Source organism: Camelus ferus, chromosome 14, assembly GCF_009834535.1.
Source record: "Camelus ferus isolate YT-003-E chromosome 14, BCGSAC_Cfer_1.0, whole genome shotgun sequence".
In the NCBI taxonomy this organism is placed as follows: domain Eukaryota; kingdom Metazoa; phylum Chordata; class Mammalia; order Artiodactyla; family Camelidae; genus Camelus; species Camelus ferus.
Window position 1 is genome coordinate 4,144,800 of NC_045709.1, and position 25,792 is coordinate 4,170,591.

Sequence of the window (25,792 nt, forward strand, 5' to 3'; positions counted from 1 at the left end):
TTCCAAAGATGGCTGCACAAGTAGATATATTTCATCCCACATGTTCCTCTTACAATGTTTCTGATACTCCTTCCACTGACAGGTGGGGTCTGTGTCCCATACCCTTGAAATTGGGCAGGATTTTGTGATAATCCTAATCAATTCACTTAGTGGAAGGGATGCTATATGACTTCTGAGGCGAGTTCATAATAGGATGTTGCATCCCCTTGACTTGTTCTATCTTGACATACACCTTGGGAGCCTGTTCCTAAATATAAGAAGTCAGTCCGCTACCATGAAGCCACCATGTTGGGGACAGTAGTGGAGAGAATACTCTTGGAGACAGACATACATAAAGACCCCTAGCTGTGCCAGCGTCATCTCTTTGAGTTTTCCAGCATCAATGGACAGACATGTGAATGAGCTGGGAAAACCCATAGGTCCTTAGCAGAGTCAGAAGTCATACCCCATAGGGCATGGATTACTCTCATAGAAAACAAGTTCTACTGAAGATCAGCTCACATTGAAACATTATAAAGCATGCAAGGAATTAAGCCACCACAAACGTGACTTAGCAAGTACAACAAATGGGAGAATTTATACTCTATTAACTATATATAGTAAAGTAATTTGAAAGAGACTTATAAAGAACTGTGTTTAAAATGTTCAAAGAGATAAAGGAAAATATGCTGCAAGATAAAAGTAAGATATGGAAAAGAACAGCTAGATTTGAAAAAGAGTAAAATGAAAATTCAAAAATTTAAATATATAAAAATTCAGCAGATAAATTAAAGGGTAGTCAATACAATTGCAAAGAGAATTAGAGAATTGGATGATAGATCTGAGAAAATTATTTAAGATTAGCATAGAGAAGTAAAAAGCTGGAAATTATTAAAGAAAAATTAAGACATGCAAGGTAAAATGAGAAACTCCAACTCACATCTAATAGGAGTTCCAGAAAGATAAAATAGAAAAAAATGCATGGGGGAAGGATGGGAGAAAGTAATATTTGAATGCACAAGGCTAGAAAATTTCCAAAACTTGAAGAGTCCTCAGGTTGAAAATGTGTATCAAGTCCTGAACAAGATATCTGAAAACAAAATCCACCTAGATATAAATCAATAATGCAAACATCAATTGAAAAAAAATATTAAGTTATTATAGAGAAAAAATCTATGAAGGAGGAACAGTGAGACTGACTGCAGACTTCTAATCACCAGCAATAAATGCCAGAAAGTCTAATCAAATAGTAGGTAACAGAATAGTAACTTCAGGGTGTTGGAGCCAATAACTGTCAACTTAGCTTTCCTTAGCTGATGAAATTATGGTCAAATTATGATGAAATTATGATAGCTGATGTGAGAGAAAAATAAAATGAGAGTGAAATACAGACATAGAGAATTTTGCTTGCAGATATGATGAAAAAAACATGAAAGAATGTATTTCACCAGGACGTAATTTGAGCCCAGAAGGAAAGAATGGGATACAAAAAGCAAATAGTAAGGATAAACATTGATAAAATATGGAATAAAAATTAATTAACTAATAACTATAAGAGTAGTCATGATGATGACTAATTTGGTAGAGAACTGAAAAATACGGGGAGATTAAAAAATACAAGATAGCAATACATAGCTTAAAGAGAGGAGAGGGGGGTATATCTCAAGTGGTAGACAGCATGCTTTGCACGCATGAGGTCCTGGGTTCCATCCCCAGTATCTCCTCTAAAAATAAACCTAATTACCTCTCTCCTCCCCACTGCCAAAACAAAATAATTAAATGATACAATAATAAATAAATAAAATATAAAAAAGAAAATGTTAAAAAAAGTTTAAAAAAAGAGAGGAACTTGAGAGTTAAAGTGTTTTATTTATTTTTGTTTGTTTGTTTAAGATTACCTTTGAAGGAATGGGATGAAGATATTGACTAATCTTAGATGTTATATCTAGATGTTAATTTTAAGGATGACCACTAAGAATTGAAATAGAAAATATAAATTCCAAATCAGTAGAGGTATTTAGTAAAGGGGAGTAAACCAGAGAAAATTCAATTGATAGAACAGGAGATGAGAAAGGAGATAAAAGAAGCAAAGGAAAAGAAAGTTAAATAAATACGAAATGAGAGAATGGTAATAAATTTAAAAAGATGATGATCATAATGTGACAAAGAATGTAAGTTTTCCCCCAAAATCTGTTCTCTTTCTTCCGTGGTTATAGAGTTGTGATTGGGTCATGGCTACACAGCTAGCCGTTTCATTTTCCTGCTCCTTTGCTGCCCGGTGTGACCGTGTAACCGGGTTCTGGTCAGTGGGATATGAGCAGATGGGAAGTGTGTTACTTCCGGGTCTGGGCTTTAAGAAGTTGAGCTTGTGCTCCTTCATGCATTCTTCTTCCTCAAGCTGGAACTCTCTAACCTGCTTTGACTGTGTAGATGAAGGCAATACCGTAGAGGATAGAATAACAATATGGGTCAAAGGAGCCACCTGGAACCCTGGACCACTTATTCCAAGATTGTTTCGTGAGAGAGGTATAAACGTTGTGTTTGGGGGATAGCAGTGAAGATGGATCTCTTTCTTACAACAACCTTTTACCCTAACAATATACATAATAAATGAAAACTGGTTGACATAGACTACTAAAAGGCAGACTCTCAGACTGAGTAACTAATATTGAAATTCAATTGTTATTTACAAAAACACACTTAAAAATAATGACTCTGAATGGTTGAAAATAAAGAGGTGGAAAGAGATATACTAAACAATCACTAAAAAAAGAAAGACCCTGGTATAAAAAGTAGAATCTAACCTGGAAAAGCAATAGACAGATAAACACCTAATGAATTTAACTATGTAAACTGGCTTATAGCCCTGACTTCGATGTATACAGTGGAACCTTGGGCAAATTGCTTTCTAGTTTCAGTTTCCATCCCTGTTAAAGATGAAAATAACATATTATTTGCAAAATTAGGAGATAATGCATGGAAAACATTTTCTATAGTCATAAGAATAGAGTAACTTAAATTCAATCATGTAATTCATTCATTTGACATTTACTGTCAGGGGAGGGGGTTAGGGGTGGGAATAGCTCAGTGGTAGAGTGGCATGCTTAGCATGGACAAGGTCCTGGGTTCAATCCCCAGTACGTCCATTATAAAAAAAATTATTGAGCACTTCCCATGCATTAGAAACTGTCCTGAGAACTAGGAAGATGGAGTCAGTCATATTACTTGTCATCAGAGAGATTATATGTTAAAAAATGAGTTTAAGAAAGTATTTGAAGGCATTATGAAAGGGTAGTGCATTAGTCTAGAGAGAATGGTCAGTTCTAACCTCCAAAAAGATTTCATAAGAAAGGTGACTCTTTGGTTGATTCTGGAAAGATGATGAATGTTTGGACAGGCTGAATAAGACGAAGGGTATTCCACGGGAGGACACAGCAGAAGAATAAGTGGCCTGACAGGGAACTGCATTTGAGAAACTGAGAGTGTTTGATGAGACTGGAGAAATAAATGCTGGCTAAGATATTGGGATTTCATCCTCCTGGTAATGGGGAGCCATTTGAAGTGCTTATTCAGGGAAAGACGCCCTCAATTTTGTATTTTAGAAAGCTTATTTTAGCTACAAGGTGAGAAATGGCAAGAGTGGAGGTGTGACCAGATTGGGGCAGTGAAACTAATGAGGAAAGTAACATAATGTTTCAGGGGCTTGAAAGAAAGGATCTGAAGCCAGGCAAGAGCAGTGAAGTGGAGGGAAGGTGACAGACAGGACTATCTGGTGCATGGAGTGGGCAGAGGGAGGGAGAAGGGAGCCTGGGACACTTTTCAGATTTCTTCTTTGGGTGACTAGGTGGATTGTGGATACATTGACTGGGAATGAGACTAGAGAGACCAGCCAACTGGCAGGGAAGTTAACTTCTGTTTTAGTGAAGCTGAGTTTAAGCCCAGTGGGATGTCTGCGTAAGAGATTTCTGATAAGAAATTGGCTTTACAGACCGAAGATCTGGGATAGGAATGGACACTTTATGAGTTACCAGCACATGGTTCGTAGTTGACATCATAGGTGGATAGACCAGGCAGCATTAGAAAAAGACCAAGGGCAGACTATTTAAGCCCTCCAACATGTAAGAGATGGCAAAGGGGCTGACGCAAGATGCAGCTAGAGAACTGGAAACTAAAGTGTCACAGCGGCCAATGGAAGGGGTAGTTCCAAGGATTAAAGTCTGGACCCAGTGATAAATGCTGCAGGTTGGTAATATGAGAAGGGAATTGGGGAGGGGGGGGGACGACGACAGCACAACGGTTTAGGGAAATTTGAAAGCCACAGGTGACCTCTGTCAGGGTCCCCTCGGTAGAAGAATGGGCACAATAGTAGGTTTGCTGGGAAGAATGAGAGGTAGGTTAAAAAATGGATGTGAGAATAATGAGAACATGCATTTATCTCTTAAAGAGCTTGGCTGTGAGGAGGTGGGGACTGGAGGCAGACTGGGTCAAGTAAGTGTTTTGAAATTTTCAGTTTGTTTTAAAAATGTGTGAATACGTGTGACATGATTAAGGGCAGTGAGAAGATGCTTATCCAGTCCAAAAGAGAGAATAACCTGTGAAAAGCCATTCTTGGATTGGAAATAGACGGAAAGCGTCTTCGATGCCAAAAAGATGATCGGAAACGCTATTTGAAACGTTGTTTTAAAAGGCGGGAGGAGGTGACTTGCTATTTATTGAACACTCCCTGCGAGGCTGTCCCTTCCCCTAATTTGAATGTAGTGCTCCAACTAGCCGGAATTCTTTCCACGAAACCGTTAATCATAAAATATGAATACAAAAAGTACTCCCTCAAGCTTAACTCCTCTTGCAGATGCTAACCCATCTGCAGTGTTTGTAACGTCACAAAGAATAAACCATCCCCGGCGCAGCTGGTTCAAGAGCAGCTCTGGAGTGCACTTATCTCCCTTGCTCTGTCGAAGTCAGTTACTGTCCAGCGCGATTTCGTTCAAGCCTCAGCGCCCAGAGGAGGGGAGGTGTCTGCAGCGCGGGCCGCCGGCGTTTGGAGGAGGCGGGCGCGGGCTGCGGCCACCGGGAGAGGGAGACGGGGAGAGGGGCGCTGGAGGCGTCTCCCGGGACTCGCGGCCACCGCCGCTCGCGTCGCCAGCGCGTCGGCAGGCCCAGCCCGGGCTTTCCCCGTTGCTCCCCACTCGCCCGGCGGTAGCTCGGCGCCCGGCCCCGTGGGAGGCCGCTCCTGTCCCCACTGCCGCCCGGTGCCCCTGACCACCCGGCGGCCGCTTTCGGTTCCGCGCCTTATAAGGCCTGACAGGGGGGTCACGTGCGTCCCGGGCCGCCCGCCGGGAGGAAGGGGGCGGCGGGGGGGAGGGGCGGGAAGCGGGGAGGAAAAGGGGAGGGAGTCGGGGGTGGAGGAAGGAGCGAGGGGCGGATTCTGCGGCCGTGGGAGGCGGTGGCGGCGGCGGCGGCGGCGGCGGCGGCGGCGGGGAGCGGATCGCTCGGAGCTGGACCGAGGAGGAGGTGGAGGTGGAGGAAGGGACCGGCGCGGGGGCGGGAGAGCGCAGCGCGGCGGAAGCCGGAGACGGCGGGAGGGCCGGTGGCTGGCCCCGGGCGGGAGCCGGGGCGGCGGCGGCAGCGGCCGAGAGGACCGCGGCGAGGGAAGCGCATCCAGCGGCCCCGGCGGCGGCGGCGGCGGCGGGGACCCGGGTCCGCGCGCCCGGGCGGCAGGCGGGCGCGGGCCGGCGCGATGGAGCCGCAGCACGTGCGCCCCGCGCCCGGCGCCCGCAGCCCGGCCTGGGAGGAACCGGTGGGTACAGCGCCCGCGCCCGCCCCCTCCCACCTCTCCTCTGCTTCCCCCTCCCGGGCCGGGTTCCGTTCAGGAAATGGCCCGGGATGAGGTCCCCAGCTGCTTCCCAGCCGGGACAGCGCTTCCTCCGCCGCCCGGGCTCCTCCTCGCGCGCCGCCCGGAGCGCCTTTGTCCGGCCAGCCGAGGCTCTCCCGGAGGGGCCGCCGGCGAACCGCTGACCACGGACCTGGGAGGACCGGTTCCGTGCTTTATCGACTTCTCAACTTTTCATGGGATTTTCGAGTGTGGTGGGTTGGAAGGGGGAGAAGAGAAACGCAGCCTGTGGGTCAGCGTGCAGGGCTCGGAGGAGACTGGTCTTCCCTCCTGAGACCGCGCCCTGGGCCGTCACCTGGGCGCGCAGGTTCCTAAGGACCCGCGCTTGGCAAGGCTGATCGCGGCTTGAAGCCTGGAACCACGCCTCCGACTCCTGTTCGCCACTAAAGCCCGGGGCTTTTCTAGGGTTCAAGGAGTTTGCCCGGGATGAAGCGGGAAGCTGACCTCGATTTCGCTGCCCATACAACGTGGAGGTTGGGTAATTTTAGGGACCGAGAGTAGCATGTGCTTGTGCATTGTGTGTGCGAGGATGAGGAGCAGGAGCCCGGGGGGCTTCGGGTTTGTTTCCTCAAACTCCTTCAACTTCCTTCTTTCCTCCAACTCAGACTGAACCACTTCACATCCCTCTAGGGATTCTACCCCGAAATCCCCGTCTCACTCGGAGCTCTGTAATCCCGTGTGGGCTGACTTTTTCCTGGCATCGAATTTTGGCTCTCCATGCCCTGCCTCGATGCCTGCTACTCCGTCTTGGTTGAAATTCTTGAACCCATCTTAAAAGCTTCGTCTAAAATTTCTGGCCTCATCAGTGTTCTGTTCAACGTGTTCAGATGCTCTTTTCCCAGGGACTCCGCGTATCTGCTCAGGCTGGCCCCCTGCCTGTGGAGAGCTTCCAGGTCAGGTGCCAGGCTTGGTTCTCCTTTTTCTTTTCTAATACATACAGCTCCTTTCCCCAAGTACATTTCTCTACCTTCTGTTTCCCGACCTTTCGAGAGTGTCCTTCAACTCTGATCCATCTGTATCTGCAGCTGTCTTTGCTTTTGTAAATTTGAACGTGTTGTTAGGTTGCCCATCTGCTCATACTTCTTCTATTGTGGTTCTTACTGGGGATTATTCTTGAAATTAAAAATACGATTCAGTTCTGAGGTTTAAATCAAAGATCCCTGAGAACTAAACTCAGTGACCTGTTTTTGTAACTTTTTTACTTTTAAACTTTCCTGTATGACCTCCGTTTTGAACTTGGACACTTTAAGCCAACACCAATCACAATGAAAATACCCAATTATATGTATTTCACTTTACGGTGAGGATACCAGAACTACCTTGTGCTTAGAAAAATAGAGAAAAACTTTTATTTTTGCTTTAGAGTGACAAAGATGAAAATGCCCATTGATAGCCTTTAAAACTAGAGCCAGAACAGAAATGCATGAATGAAATGTGACACTTTCTCCAGACTGCAGAACTCTCCTAAAAACTTAGGTTTCCTTTCTTTAAACACTGAGGGCCTTTTTATTTACTCAAAGGGTATTTTATATAGTACCTACTATGTTCAGAGCTGTTGAATATAGCAGTTAACACAGGCACCAATCCTTAAATCCTCACAGAGCACTCATTCCTAAGTAAACAGCATGTCTTATTTCATACATGTTAATAGTTTACATTCAGAGTCAAAAAAAAACTTCAGTAATCTCGGATATGTGGCATAAAGTGATACTTTTGACAAAGTGATTTTATTCGAAACCCTGTGGCCATTTATGTATGGCACAGAATCTAAGAACTAATAAAGGGAATTCTCATTTAATTTCTTAAAAAAGATAAGTTATCCAAATTACTGAAAAGTGGTGTATAGGAGAAAGAAGAAGGGTAAGTTAGGGGAAACAGTATTTAAATGTTAATTATTTCAGATGTGCGGAACAAAGTGGGGAAATAACCAGTTTAAGTGTGTTTGAGGGACATTTTCCCTTTAAAACAATTTTCATCAAAATCAGGGATTCTTGAACTTTTCTTGGATCAGTGATCCCATTCAGAACGTAATCAAAGCTATGGACTCTCTTTCTCCTGAAAATTTACATATGTAATATATGTATAAAAACTTAAGAAAATTTCAAGGGAATCACAGAATTCCCATAGCACAACTGGTGGACCCTCAAAGACCTTGGGTTAAGAACATCTGCTTTGATCTAGACTCCATTTTGCATTCAATTCAAAATCTGGTTTTGAATTCAAATGTAGGCAACTTTAATACTTTACCATAAAGGTATACTCATTTACATTTATGAAAAGGATTATTCAATACTGAACAGTCAATATTCACATCACACAGGTCCTATTGCATTATTCCTTATTGCATATCACCAGCATACATGTGGGGATTTCCTTTCCACATTCATTTTTGCCAGACCGTTAAACACGATCATATGATTCTATGTGGAACTATTCAGACAGAAGAGTGAACATAATGTCAGGCATCAATGCTGAGTAATGCACGCCTAGCTTGAAAAGTACCCATGTCTGGAGTTGAGAAGCAGCTGCTGGACGTCATGACGTTCTTTGCGCTCAGAGATGAAGTGAAGTTATTTAGTTAAGTGAGGGCATTTAAATAAACTGTTAGCCTTATCATTACTCCAGCTACAGCACTGGGCCTACAAGAAGATAAATGTTAGCATTCAGCGTCTGTGTATTTTCTTTAATGCTAGCTTTGGAATGTAATCAAATCAGTGGAAATAGAGGCATTACCTAAATTTCTAATTAATTAAACAACATTTTGCTGGTGGAAACAGGTGGGTAGGAAGATATTTAGCCAAGCGACCCTTACTCATAGATAATATCTTGGGGGAAAATGGCTAGTTAGAATTCCTGCCAAAACGTAAAAGAGTTTGGGAGTATTTACAAAGTAGTTCTTAAACAGTGGAGGGATACCAGAGTATATTTTCCTTACTAAAATTTATTTGTATTCCCAAATGATTTTTATCTAGTCATCTCTGATGGAACTAATCAGAACTACTGGAAAATTAGGAAGGGAAGAGTTTCAAAGGATAAAGTGCCAAAATATAAATGAGCGGTTAAAAGCATGTTTATGTATTAGGTCTAGAGGACCAAAAATTTTGGTCTTAGGTGCAGGGATAACCATATGGACCTGAAGTTAATATCACGATTAATTTCGAAATCTTTTTCATTGAGGTAACAACTAAGGAAATTTTAATAAAGTTTTGGATGTTGGCATCCTAAACATGGGACAGATAGTGTATTACGGAAGTCGTTTTAAAGTTTGAATGAAAGCAGGCCTCTACCTGCAGTGTTCTTTGCCTGGTTTCCATTGATTAGGAATGTGAATCCTAAAATATAATTGTTTTTGAAGTGCCTATGTACTAGGATTCCTCAGAATATAAATGTAGACTTCTTCATGTTTATGATATAATATTTAACATAAAACCATAGAACATATGGGATTTAAAAGTTGCAAATTTATGTTGAAGAATATTAAACCTCTTCTGTTAAAAGTCATGATCAATAAGAATATGATTCAAAATATCTTTATAGATAATATGTTCATATTCATAAAGTTGGTATCAGAATGAAAGTTGGCTGTGACTTCTACGTCTTTAGTATAATAGGTTTGTTTTTTTTTTAAATGGGACAGGAAACCCTATTAAGTAGAAATCTAACCTAATTTAGTGGTAGCTTCTATTTTCATCGCTTTCTGAATGTAGTGTCTATGTGGCTTATGTCCAAGTTTTTAATAGTGTGTTTGTGATATGTTATGTTCCAAACAAAGACTTTAAAGTAACAATAATAAAATAAATATGTAAGAAGAAGCATCTAAGAAATTATTTGAAAATCTGAAAGCACCAAATAAGGAAAAATTCAAGAGAATCTTGTAAATTAAAGCGAACGCAACATGCCGCATTTTTGAAATTTGTTTTAGTTGCTATTTTGAGCTACATTAAAATGGTGGCAGATATACAGCTCTTGACATTGCTGCTATATTTTTAAGGGCAGTGAAGTGCATTGCAGGTATACAGTATACAGATTGGATATTCATTGTGGAAATTTCTAATTTACAGATAAGACCTGAGGAGAAGCTAGTGGGTCCACTACCTTAAATTAGGAATTATTTGAAACAGTCTCCTCAGAAGAGATGATTGAAGAAAAGGGCGTTCTTCATGAGCTGCCTTTTGTGGGAAATGAAGTGACATTCCTTCATTTGCTTATCCAGTATTTCACTCTAAGTATGTGCTAGGAAAATTGCAGAACAGCACTCATTTATATAGCACAAGCAGGCTAAGACTGGCCATGCTTTCAAAGTCACAATCAAATTTTAGAACTTGTTACACGAGACTTTGAGGAGCAGGGATAACTATGAGGTTAATTTTTTATGAAGTAATAAATACCTTTACTTCGAGGTATTAATTGATCAGCACTTGCATGTGAAACTGTTTTAATATTTTTAAGCAATCAGTGTTTGAATCAGAGTGAGAAGTGTATTCAGTCCTCTTTTTTTTTTTAATTTTAAGGGAGGTACTGGGGATTAAACCCAGGACCTTGTACATGCTAAGCATGTGCTCTACCACTGAGCTATTCCCACCCCTGCTTAGTCCTCTTAAGATCACAGAATAGGCATGGGCATTAAACAATGCTTTTTCGTTTAATCACTCTCTGCCTGGATTCTGGAAAATGTTATATAAAACCGGAAAGCCTAAAGTATGAATTGAAACATATGATAATTGACAAACTGACTTTTGTTATATGGTGTGGCAGAGTGACTAGAACATTAGAACAGGACTCATGATTTTGACTTTGGTCCCAGCTGTGGCTTGGGGCCTGGGTCCCTACATTAAAAGAGAGGTCTGAACTAGGTTTATTCTTTCAGAAGGCCCTTTACTAGGTGCCTCTTACTGATGTTGTGAGACCATTGGACTTGTCAGTGACCAAACAGTTGTGTTGGAATAAAGGCCATTATTTTGATTATGTTTTTCTCTTAAGTAATTCCCTCCTTAGCAGTATGTTCTTTGTCTATATAGAATTACACACTTACAGAACCATAGGGCTCTTAAAGTTTATTTTGCCCAACTCGTTCCCTTTAAAGAAGACAGCTGAGCCTGGAGAAGTAGCCTCTATCAGTATTACAAAGCAGCGATCTCCTGTCTTTGCAGATGCAAAGTAACTGGCACATTTTACATTTTAATCAATTTAATCTACTATGTGGACCAACGGTAGTACTGGGATTGCATATTTCTTAAAATCTTTTAGAACTGTTAGTTCTGTCACAGCAATCAAATTATTGAGAGTAAAATTGAAACTTTCAAAAAAACCAAAAAACAAAACCCAACCCAAAAGGATCTTAGCTTGGAGGACCCTTAAAGGTCATGTCAACTGAGAAAATCTCAATGAGTCCTGAAGAGCAAGAACGTGCTAAAGAGACTGAATGCCTTCCTGACATGTGAGGAGACTCCACGCTTTGGCAGGGACTCTCTGCCCTCCTTAAAAAGACAGCTAACGCCAGTTCGGAATTCTCTGTGGCCGACAAGAGGAATCTGGCATTTCAGTGTCCTCTCCCCGAAGCCCTCCCACACCTGCAAGGGTTCTCTGACGCCTGGCGTGCACAACGCAGCGCGAGGCAGCGGCTGTTCCCAAGTGTCCGCTCAGCCAGCTCTCGGGGGGACGAGTCGTGAGCGGTGGCTGCAGCCTGTTGATCCCATTTCCTCCGGCTCTAGTCCGGGTTAGGGAGTGGCTCTCCCAGGACTTCAGTGTTTTCGTGCTCGGGCACTGGTGTTCACACGGCTCCAGTGCATTGTTTTCTTCCAGGCAGTCTCGCTTCGCGCTTCAGCTAAGACATTTATTTTGCATTCTGTCGTCTCGGGCGGCGTGTACTCTCTTGTTTCTGCGCGCTCTCCACGCCCTTCCCAGTTTCCTGTTAGCCAAAGGGATCGCTCCTCCTGAACGAAAAGTTCTCAGAGCGGAGTGGAACCTCCCGGAAAATGCTCTTCTCTTCCGTGTGCGCCGGATGGGGGTGGGGGTGGGCCCGGGCCCGAATCTAAACGCCACGGTCGGGAGAGCTGAAAGGACCCGAACGCCAAGGCGGAGGCGGGAGAGGTACGATTCATCAGGGAAGGGCTTGGGGGTCGGGAGGCAGACTAGGGGCTGCGTCCTTCCATCTCGGAGCTGGAGGGGACTTTTACTCGCGGAAACTGTGCGGCGAGGCCCAAGTCTCTCTGGAGAGATCCTGGGTTCAGGAGGTGGCGGGAGCACCCAGGGGAGTCGGGGGTAAGCGCTAGGTTCCCTTCCTCCTCCCGGGGCCGTCCTTGCCCCTGCTGTTCAGGAACCGAAGGAGGGAGCATCACCACTGCCGGGCCTGCGGGGGTGGGCTGCGGAGGTAACGGGTCTCCCCCGCCCTCGGGTCCATCCTGGGGACCCCAGACCCTAGGGGAAGTGGGAGATTGCCCCGTCCCTCAGTCGCTCGCATCCTCTCTACCAGCGCCGTCGTATTCTGGGTCAGGAACCCCGTAACATCCTGCGGCTCTGCGCGCTGGGGTCCCAGGCGGGCCGGGGTTCACGTCCCCCGTGCTCTGCCTCAGTAGCGGCTCTGGCGGGAACCGGGCGCGGGATCCTGGACGGCCCCTGTCGGGAAGGAGTCTGGTCTAGGACGACCCTTACCCCGCGGGGGCGACTAGGGGAGCGGAAGATGGCGGCGGCGGCGGCGGCTGGGCGCGGGGCTCCGGGCCCGGCTCGGGCAGAGCCCACCCACTGACCGCCGCCGCCGCCGCCCCCGCCGGGCGGTGCTGTGTCCCCGCAGGAGTCGGAGAGGATGGCCGGGGCCGGCGGCCAGCACCACCCTCCGGGCGCCGCGGGAGGAGCGACTGCCGAGGCCGGCGCCGCGGTCACCCCCGCCGCTGCCTCGGCGGGGCCCGGAGAGGATTCGTCCGACAGCGAAGCCGAGCAAGAGGGACCCCAGAAACTGATTCGCAAAGTGTCCACCTCGGGGCAGATCCGAACCAAGGTGAGGCGGGCCGGAGGGGAGCGTGGAAGGCGGGAGGCGGCGGGGCGGGGAAGGTAAGAGAGGGCGCCTGGGGCGCAGGGAGCGCGCCGGGCGATCCCGGGAACGTGGGGAGCCGAGGTGAGGGCGGGGCCTGGGTCCGGGGGCGGGGCCCGCGGGAGCCGGACCGAGCGCCTCGGGAAGGGATTCCCGGCCCGCGCGCGGGGGCCTCCGGGGTGCTGGGCCGCTGAGGTGGAGGAGAAGGGAACCAGGGAGCGTGGGAAAAAGCCGAAGCGCTGCTTAGAGTTCCCGCTCGGGGATCCAAAAAGAAGTGTTTTATTTTGAGTCCTACCTGTCGTGCTCGGTTAGAGTAAGTGCGTTGCGCAGGGGCACAAGTGGAGGCCGACCAGCCGGAGCTGCAGCGAAGCCACCTTCTTTTCCCGCGGGCATCAGCCTGCCTCTCCCTGGCCCACTCTGAGAGGGTGGGTGGGGAGGTGACACCCGACAGCCTCTGAGCCCCATTGCTGCCCTTTGGAAGGCAGAAGCCGCTGGGCGACGCCAGTGGTAAATGATGCGGTTAGCTGCACCCAGCGGGGCGCGAAAAACGGCAGATCCAGGTTCCCTAAGTTCCTCCTAGGTTCCCGCTAAGTGCAGAGTTCAGACCTTATCAACACACGCATGGTTATTTTTAATAATGAAAAGTGACCTCTTTGTGTTATATGGAGATTAGTATGCGGTGCTACTCTTGTTTGTGTAGCGGGTACTGCTGACCTGTGAGGGCTCCAAGTTGAGTTTTAATTTGATCGTGAATCTATATATCTATGTCTATATCTATGTCTATATCTATTTCGCAAATGCTTACGACTGAAGGGTTATTCATACACTCTGATTTTCATCATACTTCAGAAATGATCACTCGAGGAGTCAGTTATCACGGGGGGACTTTAAAGAGGAATTGAAAAGGGAACCAATTAAACCATTGGATTTGTGTGCTCTTTAAAAATACGTTTGCAAAACTTAATTCATTCTATACCTATTTTTATGAGAATTTGTTTTCTAAGGTTAATGGATCCCTATATGAAAATAGAACTTTTACTGTATGTTTATGGATTTATGTTTATATTCACCTGCCTCATTTTCTAAAACAAATGTGTAAGCACTTGCACAGCTGTTAACAAGCTGCACTTAGCAGAGTCAAAAATTGCATCATTTTAAGCATGCACTTTGTAACTCCTTTTAATGGTGATATTTTTTAATTTAATAGGATTTGTGGTAAATTAAGAATATGAGTTTAATGTATTTTTTGAAAATTAAGGCTAAACAAGATAGGGATTTTACTAGCAGTGAGTGCTTTTGACATCGGAAATCTTAATTTAAAAAAAGTGCACACAACAGTGTTAATAATGGGCAAAATGATAGGTTTTTTAAAAGTAGTATTTGTATATATTCAAATGAAATGGTTAAAATTCCATGCATACTTACATTGAGACTGACCAGTAAATTTATACTGTTTGGAAGAAAATTTAGAATAACTCTAATTTGAATTGAGTAAAGTCAAACAGCAAATTTGTTGAGAGTAAAGCTGAAATTTGTAGGTTTCTTGAACTCATGGGAATAGCTACAATTATACTCTTTAAGTTTGATATTATCTATGGTTTGGGGGCAAAGCATGTATATTGACACTAGAGTAAATTCAAAAAGCACGATTATGGTTGGTTTTCCATTTAACTTTCTAACAAAAATATTTAGCACATAATGTTTTGCCATGATTAGATAATTAGTGATCATTACATGAAATGTTCCTTAAGTTTCCAAAGATATATTGAATTTCAGAAATTCTGCCTTTTATACCAGCTTTTATACAATGCCTTTTCTCTAGTGCATATAAGTTCATCACATTACGTATGAACATCTGAGATCAGGGCCTAAGATGGCTGAAACCTATCGGCCTCCACCTCCCTGCCTGCCCCATCCTCCAAAACCAGACTGTTCATATCTGCTACAGATCTCATCGCTTACACCTCGTCACATATACTGATTCTCAGGGATGAGGCCAAGGGCAGTAGGAGGAATTCTTAGAATGAGAACTGCTAAATTTAACTGTTGGTTTCCAATCTTCACTTACGATTCAGATAAGAGTTAAGAGAAAAGATCTTTAGAAAAGGACAGACATTCTTTTGATCCCTTCCACAAGTGTGTAAGATGGGGGAGCCTGGAGGAAAAGGAGGCCTCAGGATGAGCCCAAGGCATAGTCATTTCTAAGACAGCTGAGGGGGGAGGGTATAGCTCAAGTGGTAGAGCGCATGCTTAGCATGCAGGAGGCCCTGGGTTCAGTGCCCAGTCCCTCTTCTAAAAGTAATGTCTAATTACCTCCTCCCCAAATAAAGCAAATAATGCAATAATAAAAAAATAAATAAAACATTTTTTAAAAAGACAGCTGGGGCAGGTTTTGCTTATACATCCTGAAGCTCCAGGGAGGGACCTCTAGGTCTGATGAGTTGTGATTACAGGTGACATCTTTAATCCTGCTTGTGTAGTAGATAGAGATGGTGTGTGTGGCACACACACACATAGTTACATGCACATATCCGCAGGCTTGTGTATGTCTGCATATATAGGCTCTCTCTTTGGAAAGCATTTCTGCATGAACACACTGGACACTGACAGCAGGGCAAGTTACACGTAGAGGTCATAAATATTTCTTAAATGAATGACTGCATGTATCTGTTACATACTTACTTCACCTATATGGGTATTATTGTTAAAACATAGTACTTACTTAGTTTCCTTTAAGATCCTTAGGATCATAAAGCTGTTTGGTGTCTAATTCAGGTTTGGAGTGACAAACAGCCACAAACTTAAGTAACTACCTTATTTGAAGTGTCCTTTGTTGTGAATACTGGTTAATGTTTTAAGTAATTTGTATGTTAGTAAAGCACCTTAAGTTAATTGTGGCATTTGAAAAATATACAGGCTTTTCTTAATTGAAAAAGTCAGATGTGCATACAGTAAGCCCTACAAACGATGTGAGAGGATATTCTGTGATGGGAGGGTCTCCACTGAAAACTAACCTCCTTCTCACCCTAGACCTTGTATTCTCTGTCTCAGAGGCAATTGTTGGCATTTCTTTGTGTGCTTTCTATGCACATATAAGAATATGTATATACTTAAATATGTAGTATTTAAAAAATAGTAACAGGAACATTCTCTATACATTGTGTCATGTTTGTTTGGAGGTATAATATGGAGAGCATTTCCCTAATGCTTGTATACAGCTATCTCATTTTTTCTAATGATGGCAGAGTATTCCATTATATTAGATTGAACTCAGTGAAGTTGCTCTGTCAGTAGCTCAGAACGGTCGAGAGTAGGGCTGGTAGGTGGGGGAAATGGGGAGAAGTTGGTCAAAGCGAAAAGACCATCAATTATAAGATGAATATATTCTGGGGATTTAATATACAGCATAGTGACTGTAGTTAATAATACTGTGTTGTGAGCTTGAAATTTACTTAGAGAATAGACCTTAAGCATTCTCACCACACACACACACACACATACACCAAGTAACTGTGAGGTGATGGATATGTTAATTAACTTAATTGTCATAATCATTTCAGAATGTATATGTCTAGCAAATCATCGCTAGATTTATTTTTACTTTAAGTAGATACAATTTTATTTGTCACTTAAGCCTCAATAAAGCTGGGAAAAAAAATGGTCGAATATGGGGGAATTTCATGTGGTTCAGCCTAACATGTTATATCATCATTTAATTAAGCAGCTTTGTGTGAAAGGAAATATGGGCTATTTTAAGCAACACTAACCTCAGCCTTTTTTGCAAGGGTCTATGATGACTTTTTAAGTAAAGAATAATGAAGACTGGCATGCTCTTTAAATTAGCGTGGTTTAATCAAATCCTCACGCACATTTTAGTACCCTCCTGGCATCCTCATATTGTGTGCTCTTTGTTCCCCCTTCATTGCCCATTTCCTCCTCCAGTTTCTTTGTCCTTTCCTGGGTGCTAAACCCTAGATCATTTTTATGGCTGCCTCTGTTTCCCCAAAGGGAAAAAGAATCACTATATACAAAAGTTGAAATAGTGCTGATATGGGGAAGCCAAAGGGAGCTGCACCTCATCACATGTCCCCTTCCCCCTCTCCTCATGACTGTTAGCCCTCATTTCTTAGTACTGTTCTCAGGGAGGAGGTGGGTTTTGCATTCAGATTTACTACTGTAGAGAATTTCATGGGGATTTACTGGGAAGGAGACATTCTGAAACAATACTAACACCAGCTCAGACCAGCTTGGTTTTGAACATGACTGTGAGAGACCCTTTGGTTGCTTTCTGTTGGCCCATGAAGACTGATGTCTTTCACTTTTCAGGGAATGGCCGGAGGAACCTCGATCAGGCTGATAGACTAGGATTGTTCAGTTGTCATAAGCCAAACAGTACAAACAAATGGAAACCTTCTCAATGACTTTTTCTGCCATTGACTCATCGTGGCTCAGGTCTTGAAGCTTCATATGTCAAAAGTACCTCCTAATTAGGTATATTATGCTTGCATTTATTTTTTTTTTGACATTTATATGTCTTCTTACATTTAATTTTAATCATAAATGAGTCTCTAAATTTAAGTAAGACATGCCTAAACACTGGAAAGATATTCAGAGGGGGAGAGTATAGCTCAGTGGTAGAGGGCATGCTTAGTTAGCATGCACAAGGTCCTAGGTTCAAACCCCAGTACCTCCTCTAAAAAATAAATAAATAAATAAACCTAATTACTGCCCCCCCCAACACACAAAAATGATATTCAGAACTTTGCAACATTATATGTGGACTACGACATCTCTTTAAGGCCATTAAGAAAAAAAGTAATCACCACATTCTTCAATTAGTACCTTGGTTTTGCTTTAATGTGAAGTATGTATCACTAAACTCTTATACCTTTATGGTAAGGCATAGTCAATATAAAAATATTGATTTGTATTTTTCACTGCTTTATGAGATGCAATTTTGCAGTTAAAGCATTATCTTTCACCATAAACCTTCGGTAGAGTAGATAGATTAGGGAAGATTTGCTCAGTGTTTTTCAAATTGTAGGTGGCAGCCCATTGGTAGGTCATGATGGTTTCCATCTAGTGTTTAAAACAGAAAGGAATAGACTGGAAGATATCACCTTAAACCTTTAGCCACAGTTCTGCATGGAAACATTGACTTGGATAATGATCCAAATAGGATGGGAGACAGACACATGGCCAGAAGATTGTTAAGAACTGTGGATAAAGTTGTATTGACAGGTCTGTTGTTCAAGAAACTCAACATGATATGAGAAGCAAGTAAGAATTTTTACATTTTGGTAAGTGATGAGCAGGGCCAGGTAATAAATATTTTAAGCTTTGTGGCCCGTAAAGTCTGTGTCAGAATTACTCAGCTCTGCTGTCATAGAGTAAAAGCAGCTACAGACAATACTTAAGTGCCTTGACTGTAGTGTGGTATATGGGTGGTATGTATCTATATGTGGTATAAATGTGGCTGTTTTCCAATAAAATTTTATTTAAAGATATTCACATTTGATTCATAAAATTCTCCTGTGTTAAAAAATATCCTTCTTCTTTTTTTAAAAAAGGCGTTTAAAAACATGTAGAAACCTCTGTAGCTTGTGGACTGCACACAGTCAGGTGCTGGACGCATATGGTCCATGGATTCAACTTGTGGGCCACAGTTTTCTGATCCCCGTTCCAGGTGAAGGAAAATGATTTGCTAAGCATTGCGAAGTTAAGGTGCCGCCACATGCCGTCGGCATTTAAGGGACCAAATAAAGCTAGATTTCAATCCATTTAGAAATCTCATCTTTGTAGAACATTTTATTTTTAGCTTGGTTTGCGTCTTTGCTTCCATTTTAATGTGAACTAAATATAGACTGGAAACTCTGAGTCTTGGTACAGTAATATATGGTATAACAGCTTTCTTTCCATTTTGATTACAAGTTAAACATGATATCCTATTATTAAAGATAAGAGACATAATAAATAATTTACTAAACCTTTACATACAACTTCAGATGCATTATTTGAAGGGATCTAAATTTAGAAAGCTTTCACTCGGTCTAAGGTTGCATGTTTGCTATTGTGGTGCGAGTGATGAAAGGTTATATGAAACTACTATTGTAAATGACTCGGGGCTCCTTTCTGTTTCCAGGGGACAGTGTTTCACCCATATTGGATTTGTTAGGCTTTACTTGCTCAGGAAATGTGTTTATAAGCAAAGGTTTTAATTAAAGAGAGTTTGTTTTATGTCTAAGAATAGACCTTTGAAAAAAGACCATAACATGTTGGTCCATTACATTTTCCCTTGGCAAATTAAGTTGGTTTTGTTGGCTATGGCATGTTTTTCTCTGTGAATGTTTAGTTATTTGAAACACATTTGTATTTTTTATTTGGTTAAATGGCTTAAAATGGTCAATAACCACTGTTGATAACAGCCTTAATTTAAGATTCGAAGTACATCGTTATTTTAGATTGTCATTTATGTTTTCCAAATGAACATAGGTAGCATAATCGCCCCCTCCCCCCCATCCTCACTTTTTGTTAGAAGGATATTTGGAAAACTTTGTTAGTCTCTTATTTTATACCAAGGAAATATATTTAATTTGGTCATGTGTGGAGCTGGAATCTCTAACCTTCTCACTGTGCCATTTGAATACCAGGACGTTTTCAAATCACCATAGTGTAACTTAGTATAATAAAGCTTTTTTAGATTAGCTTGGGGCATTTAGGTCAGACATTTAAAAAAAACATTTCTACTTAGCATTTTCTTGTTTACAGAGCAGTCTTCTACACATGATCTCATTTAACAGTTGCTTAAAACAATTTGAATTTTGCAAGTGATAAAACAGACCGAGTTTGAATATCTGCTGAGTAAATGGCAGGGCTGGAACTCAAAAGCAGGACTTGAATTACTGGGCCATTATGCTTTGGCACCAGGGAAACAGTGGATGGCTTCCAAATGCCTTCTCTCAAGTCCCATAAGCTTCTTGGGTTTTGAAACTCGACATCTATAGCACACAAGTGTGGAAGTCCCGGACCATCTCTGCCTTGTCCCTCTGTCTGCCTTCCCACTCCCTGCTCTCCGCCTCCTCTCCCCTTAATTCCCCTGTCCTGTCCCCTCCCCTCCCTTCACTCCTCCTCCCTGCCTTGCCCTGTATTAATTTGCTTGATCTGTGAGCATATCTCCTAATGCCTTTTTGCACTTGAATCCCATATTTTTAGTGACACGTTTAAGAGTATATGTTCGAAGAGTGAATTTTGGAATAAAAAAATTTTAGCCGAAATTTACATTAATTTTCATTACTGTTGGCCAAATCATGGAATCACTCTGAAAACATCTTGAGAAGGACTAATTTAGAGGAAATGCCCATAGGTAGCTAACTCTTCAAATAAGTTTTCAGAGAAAACTGTTAGTTTCAGTTTAGTTTCAAGATGCTTTTTTTAAAAGGTCATGATATGGCGGTAAAAGAAATGATATAAGTACTTTTCCATTTGGCCCATTAAGGCGTAGTTGAGGAAAAAAATATGGGTAAAATATATTTTTAACTAACTGAGGAATGAAAATGAAATTTTTAGGGCCCGATTTTCTCCAACTATTTTAGTTAGATCAGAAAAGCTGCCTGAGCAGGTGTACTGTTTTGAGTTTTAGCATTTTAAAATTATCTTATATTTTATATATATATATGAATGTTTACTGTCTCTGATTTGTGAAGCATGATGGTCAAATGAGCATCTGGGAACCAGCTTTGGAACCAGAACATTTTCAGCACTGCACATCTACCTGTGTGCCCCTTCTCTTTCTCACTCCTTTGTTGCCCCTCAATTCTTTCAAAAAGAGATTTGTGGGGTTGAAGCATTGTCATAGGTGTCAGACATAGACCAGTAAACAGAACCAAAATAGACGAAAACCTCAGCACCCATGGAGCGCACATTTTAATGCAGGGAGAATTTATAAACTTATAAATGTGTAAAATGCAGAGTTTATTAGAAGGCAAGACATGCCATAGAGGAAAAAAAAGCATGAATAGGAGTGGGGGTGGGGTGGGAAGGGGAAGGTGTTCCTGAGAAGGTGACTTCTGAGCAATGACCTTGAGCAAGTGAGCTGTGCAGACCTTTGGGGGCAGGGAGAAGGGCGGACAGGGAAGCAGTCTAGGCAGAAGGAACAGTGGCTACAAAGACAAGGAAGGGGTCAGTGGGGCTGAGGTTGGAGGTGGGGAGTAAATGGAAGCAGGCAGAAAGTTGGAAGTAAGTTAACAGTGTCAACAGCAGGACAGTGTAGAGAAGAATTCTTGGCCTGGGATTCATGCATTCCGTAGGATGGATGGGCTGCAGAAGGCTCCCCAAATTTTATGTCCACATGTATGCCCTTCGAAGACTAAAACTATTGATCTATAAAGGGGAATGGCAAGACAGACAATGAAAGATAGATGGAAAAAATGCACACACGAACACACACTGTAACCATCCGTTGTTGTCATTTGGAGAAAAGTTAAAATTAGAGGTGGAGTCAATGCAATGAAAGGAGAAGCCCCAGAGAAAAGCCAGGTTCCTTGGAGCAGTTGGGAGTATGGGGTTTGCATCACAGCTCTTTTATGTACAATTAGGCGACCTTTGCCACATTACATAATATGGCAGAGAATGCTGTGCTCCTCAATACCCGTGTGTCCGCTGTCTTCCCGGCCCACTGTTAGACTTCACTTCGCTGGGGCTACGTAACCGAGTTCGGGCCAGTGGAATATGAGTGGGAGATATGTTTGTCACTTGGCCTCTAAAGCCATTGGTGGGACTCACCATGCTTTTTCGCATCCGTTCCCTGCCAGATAGATGTAGATGATCCGGGGGAAGGAGCTTGGATCCCCAACTTCATGGAGCACAGCCTCTGTGCTCCTGCTCCTAAACCTCATTGGCCAAGTTGGATTGTGACCTAAAAGGGAAATGGACCTTTATTGTGTTAAGCCCCTGAGATTTGGGCATCATTTGCTACAACAGTTAACATACCCTGACCAAATACATTTCATCTCTCTGAACTTCAGATTTCTTACTTTCAAAATGGGTATCGTGATTCCTACCTCATAGATAAGTGATGAGAATTAAAGAAATACACCATATGCTTTTGTTGCCCTGATTATTATAATTACCTTTAAAAACTGGTTTAAAATCCTGATAACGCAATTATTCCTGATATGTGTGCCTTCTAAATATTTTAATCAGTCCTTTGTTGACGGTTTAAAAGACTTAAAACTGTTGTATTTTTATAGATCATTATTTTATAATTTGAAAAATGGTCTTTGCTACCATGAAGGGCCCTCTGGTCACAGGAAAACCCTTACTGCAGGAGCAGTGAAGGTGGGCTCACTTGATGATTTTAGTTAGGGCCAACCTTGTTTCTAAAGTAGGATATACGACAAGTGTCTTATGAAAAAATACTTTGTTAAGAAAAAAATGGCCTCTTGGAGGTGGTGGTGGAGGTAATTGACCAGGTAGGCTGTTAGGTGCGTCCGTGGCCAAGTCTACTTTACCCTGAGCTGATCGCCCTTACAACAGCCCTATCTCCCCTTCTTCAGTTCCTCCTCAGTCCACACAATCTGGCTTCTGCCCCCACCACTTCATGAAAACTTCTTTTGCAAAGGTCACTAATGATCTAATTGCTAACATCCAGTGATCTCTTTTTAGTTTTCTCTCCACTGTATTTCTTGCAATTTTGACACGGTTGACCATTTTTTCCCCTTCACACCATCCCCTTTAGCTTTCAAGGTTTAATTTCTCTAATCTTTCTTATAGCTTTCTACTGCTTCTCAGTCTTTGTCCCTGATGCCTTTTGCTGATGCTGAATGTGTGTGTTTCCTAGGATTCTCATTCTAACTCTGTTTGCTCTTCCTTGGTTGATCTGATGGATTAGATTAGGCTTTGACCACCAGCTACACCAGTCTTCCTAGCCTGTCCTCTGTCCTGAGATCTGGACCAATATTTCTTTGCCTACTAGACATTTACAACAGTGGGTCCCAAAACTGTCTCAACTTCAATATTTCCACACTGAACAGATTAAATATACAGTTTCCCCACCCCGGCCAAATTTTGCCCCACTATTTTTGTATCTTGTGGAAGGATTTGCCTTGTAGTTAACTTTGATTTTTTTTTTATCTTGCTAATCATCTTCATTAATTTATTTGCTTTCAACGTATATGCATTCAGTACCTACCATGGCTAGGCTGAGTGCTGGGGCCAGGGGAAATAGCAGTGTACTAAGCAGACGCAATCCCTTTTGCCTGATTTCACTATTATGACATATACACTGTCCCTTTGTCTACTGTCTGTATCTGTCGTGAATTCATCCCTTCCTTCCCATTTCTATTACCGTTTCCCTAACCTTCACTTAACCTTTATAATTCGGCATTTGGATTTTTGTCCTGAATTTCCTCTCTGGTCCATTCTCTACTACTTCTCTGCCAGAGCTGTCTTTACGAAAGAAAAGTATGATCATAATGCATTTTGCATAAACTCTTAGACATTACCCATTACTAGTGGGGTAAAGTCTAAATTTCTTAACTTGGCTTAGCAGATCTTTCTCAATTTAATGCTCAACTACCTTTCTACTCATGTAATGAGTATGTACTGAGTACTATCGTAGATGCTGAAATGGCAAAATAACGACAACAACAAAAAAACCTTGCTCATAATCTATTGAGGAAGAAATTAATAAACATATAAGCAAATATATGTCAGATGTTCATAAGCATAATGAAAGAAAGTAAAATAGGACAGAGAGGGAGAAATGGAGCAACGTGTGTATATATGTGTGTGTAAAGTATTTTGGGTGAGTTGGTCCAGGAAGGACTGTCTTTGATGAGGTAATATTTGGACAGAGATCTGAATGAAGTGATGTTAAGCCATGCAGCTATCTGGTGTCAGAGCACACCAGGAGAGTCTATACTGTGGTCTCCAGTCTGTCACTGTCATCCTATGGCTAGTCAAGCCAACTCTTCTCTGTAGAAGAAGTAAAGTTTGTCATACCTCCAAGTATTTGCACATCTAAAATTCCATCTACCTGGAATGCCTCCTCTTAATTAATTAATTAATTAATTAATTTATTTATTTTAAGTATAGTTGATTTACAGTGTTTCGGTATACAGCGAAGTGATTCAGTTATTGTATATATATTCTTTTTCAGATTTTTTCCATTATAGGTTATTACAATATATTGAATATAATTCCCTGTGTTATACAGTAGGTCCTTGTTGTTTATCTATTTTATGTATAGCAGTGTGTATCTTTTAAACCCAAACTCCCAATTTATCCCTCCTCCTGCTTTCCCCATTGGTAATCATGAGTTTGTTTTCCATGTCATTCTTTTTATGGCTGAGTTGTATTCAATTCTTTGTGGGTAAGGGGGTGTATATATATATGTGTATATGTGTATATATATACCATATCTTGTTTATCCATTCATCTGTTGATGGACACTTAGGTTGCTTCCACATCTTGGCATTATAAATAATGCTGCTGTGAACACTGAGATTCATTGTGGTTTTCATTTGCATTTTCCTGATGATTAATGATGTTGAGCACTTTTTCATATACTTGTTGGCCATCTGTATGTCTTTGGCTATTGAGTTGTATGAATTCTCTATATATTTTGAATATTAACTCCTTATTATATATATGCTTTGAAAATGTTTTCTCCCATTCTGCAGGTTGCCTTTTCATTTGTTGATTATTTCTTTTACTCTGCAGAAACTTTATGGTTTAATGTAGTCCCACTTGTTTATTTTTGCTTTTGTTGCCTTTGCTTTTCATGTCCAATACAAAAAATCATTGCCAAGACCAGCATCAAGGAGCTTACCGCCTATGTTTTCTTCAAGGAGTTTTATGTTTCAGGTCTTACATTCAAGTCTTAAATCATTTCAAGTTAATTTTTGTGTATGGTGTAAGATAGTAGTCCAGTTTCATTCTTTTGCATGTGGCTGTCCAGTTTTTCCAACGTCATTTATTGAGGAGACTGTCCTTCCCTCATTTTATATTCTTGGCTATCTTGTTGTAAATTAAGTGACCTTATATGCGTGGGTTTATTTCTGGGCTCTCTGTTTTCCATTGATCTGTAGGTCTGTTTTTATGTAAATACAACACTGTTTTGATTCGTGTAGCTTTGTAATATAGTTTGAAATCAGGGAACATGATGCCTCCAGTGTTGTTCTTCTTTCTCAAGATTGCATTGGCTATTTGAGGTCTTCCGTTGCTCCTGTAGTGACTTTGTAGAGCATTATTATTGCAAATAATAAGAATCAACCATATGTTAAACTATTTTAAAGGGAAAAAATCATTAATGTCTATGCTTTTCAAAGAAAACTAAAATATTCTATGGGATCCAGTTTAGGAAATGATTCTACAAGAAAGCACCTATTAAAAACCTTAATTCTGTTGAGTTCCTCATTTTTTTCTTTATGAGAAAATAGTTATGAGAGATTTTAAAATACTTTTTATTATTCGTGAAAGCTAAACCAGTTTTTGAGTTGAAACCCATCACTTCAGAGCCCATCAAATCAGAGTTGTATACCAAAATATCTGTTCTGTCAGAAGAGGAAGTAGTTTATGTTTTTATTTTCAACACAGTTGAAAATTTTTTGAAGATTAGAACACAGAATTACTCATTTCATTAAGAGGACCCATTTTTCTCTACACCAAACACATATTTGACTTTGAGATAATCTGTTCATGTCATAGAAAAATGGATTTTATCCCGGAAAGCTTGAAATAACAGATAATCATTGTGAGTGTTGACACCAACACTTTATATTAATTCTTAATCTTTGGTTTAATTATTAATTGTTGCTGCAATTGATCTAGCAATCAATAATACATTTCTCACTTCTATGTTGGTTTAATTTAAAAGGAACAACTCTGAGACCAGA

At 41.8% G+C, this 25,792-nt stretch overlaps 1 protein-coding gene across 11 annotated transcripts in view; it reads left to right on the top strand.

The window, feature by feature from the left end:
* Positions 1 to 5,406: 5,406 nt before the first annotated feature.
* Positions 5,407 to 25,792, top strand: part of DGKH (diacylglycerol kinase eta) — a 150,794-nt gene continuing 130,408 nt past the window's right edge. For 6 of the 11 annotated variants that reach the window (XM_032496064.1, XM_032496062.1, XM_032496063.1 and 3 more), the window contains exons 1-2: positions 5,583 to 5,776; positions 12,660 to 12,863. In XM_032496064.1, the coding sequence (XP_032351955.1) occupies positions 5,717 to 5,776; positions 12,660 to 12,863 (264 nt within the window). In that variant the 5' untranslated portion in view covers positions 5,583 to 5,716. Of the gene's footprint in view, positions 5,497 to 5,582; positions 5,777 to 11,823; positions 11,960 to 12,659; positions 12,864 to 25,792 lie in introns of those variants that run through there. The other 5 variants (XM_032496072.1, XM_032496071.1, XM_032496067.1 and 2 more) reach the window with 4 other exon arrangements.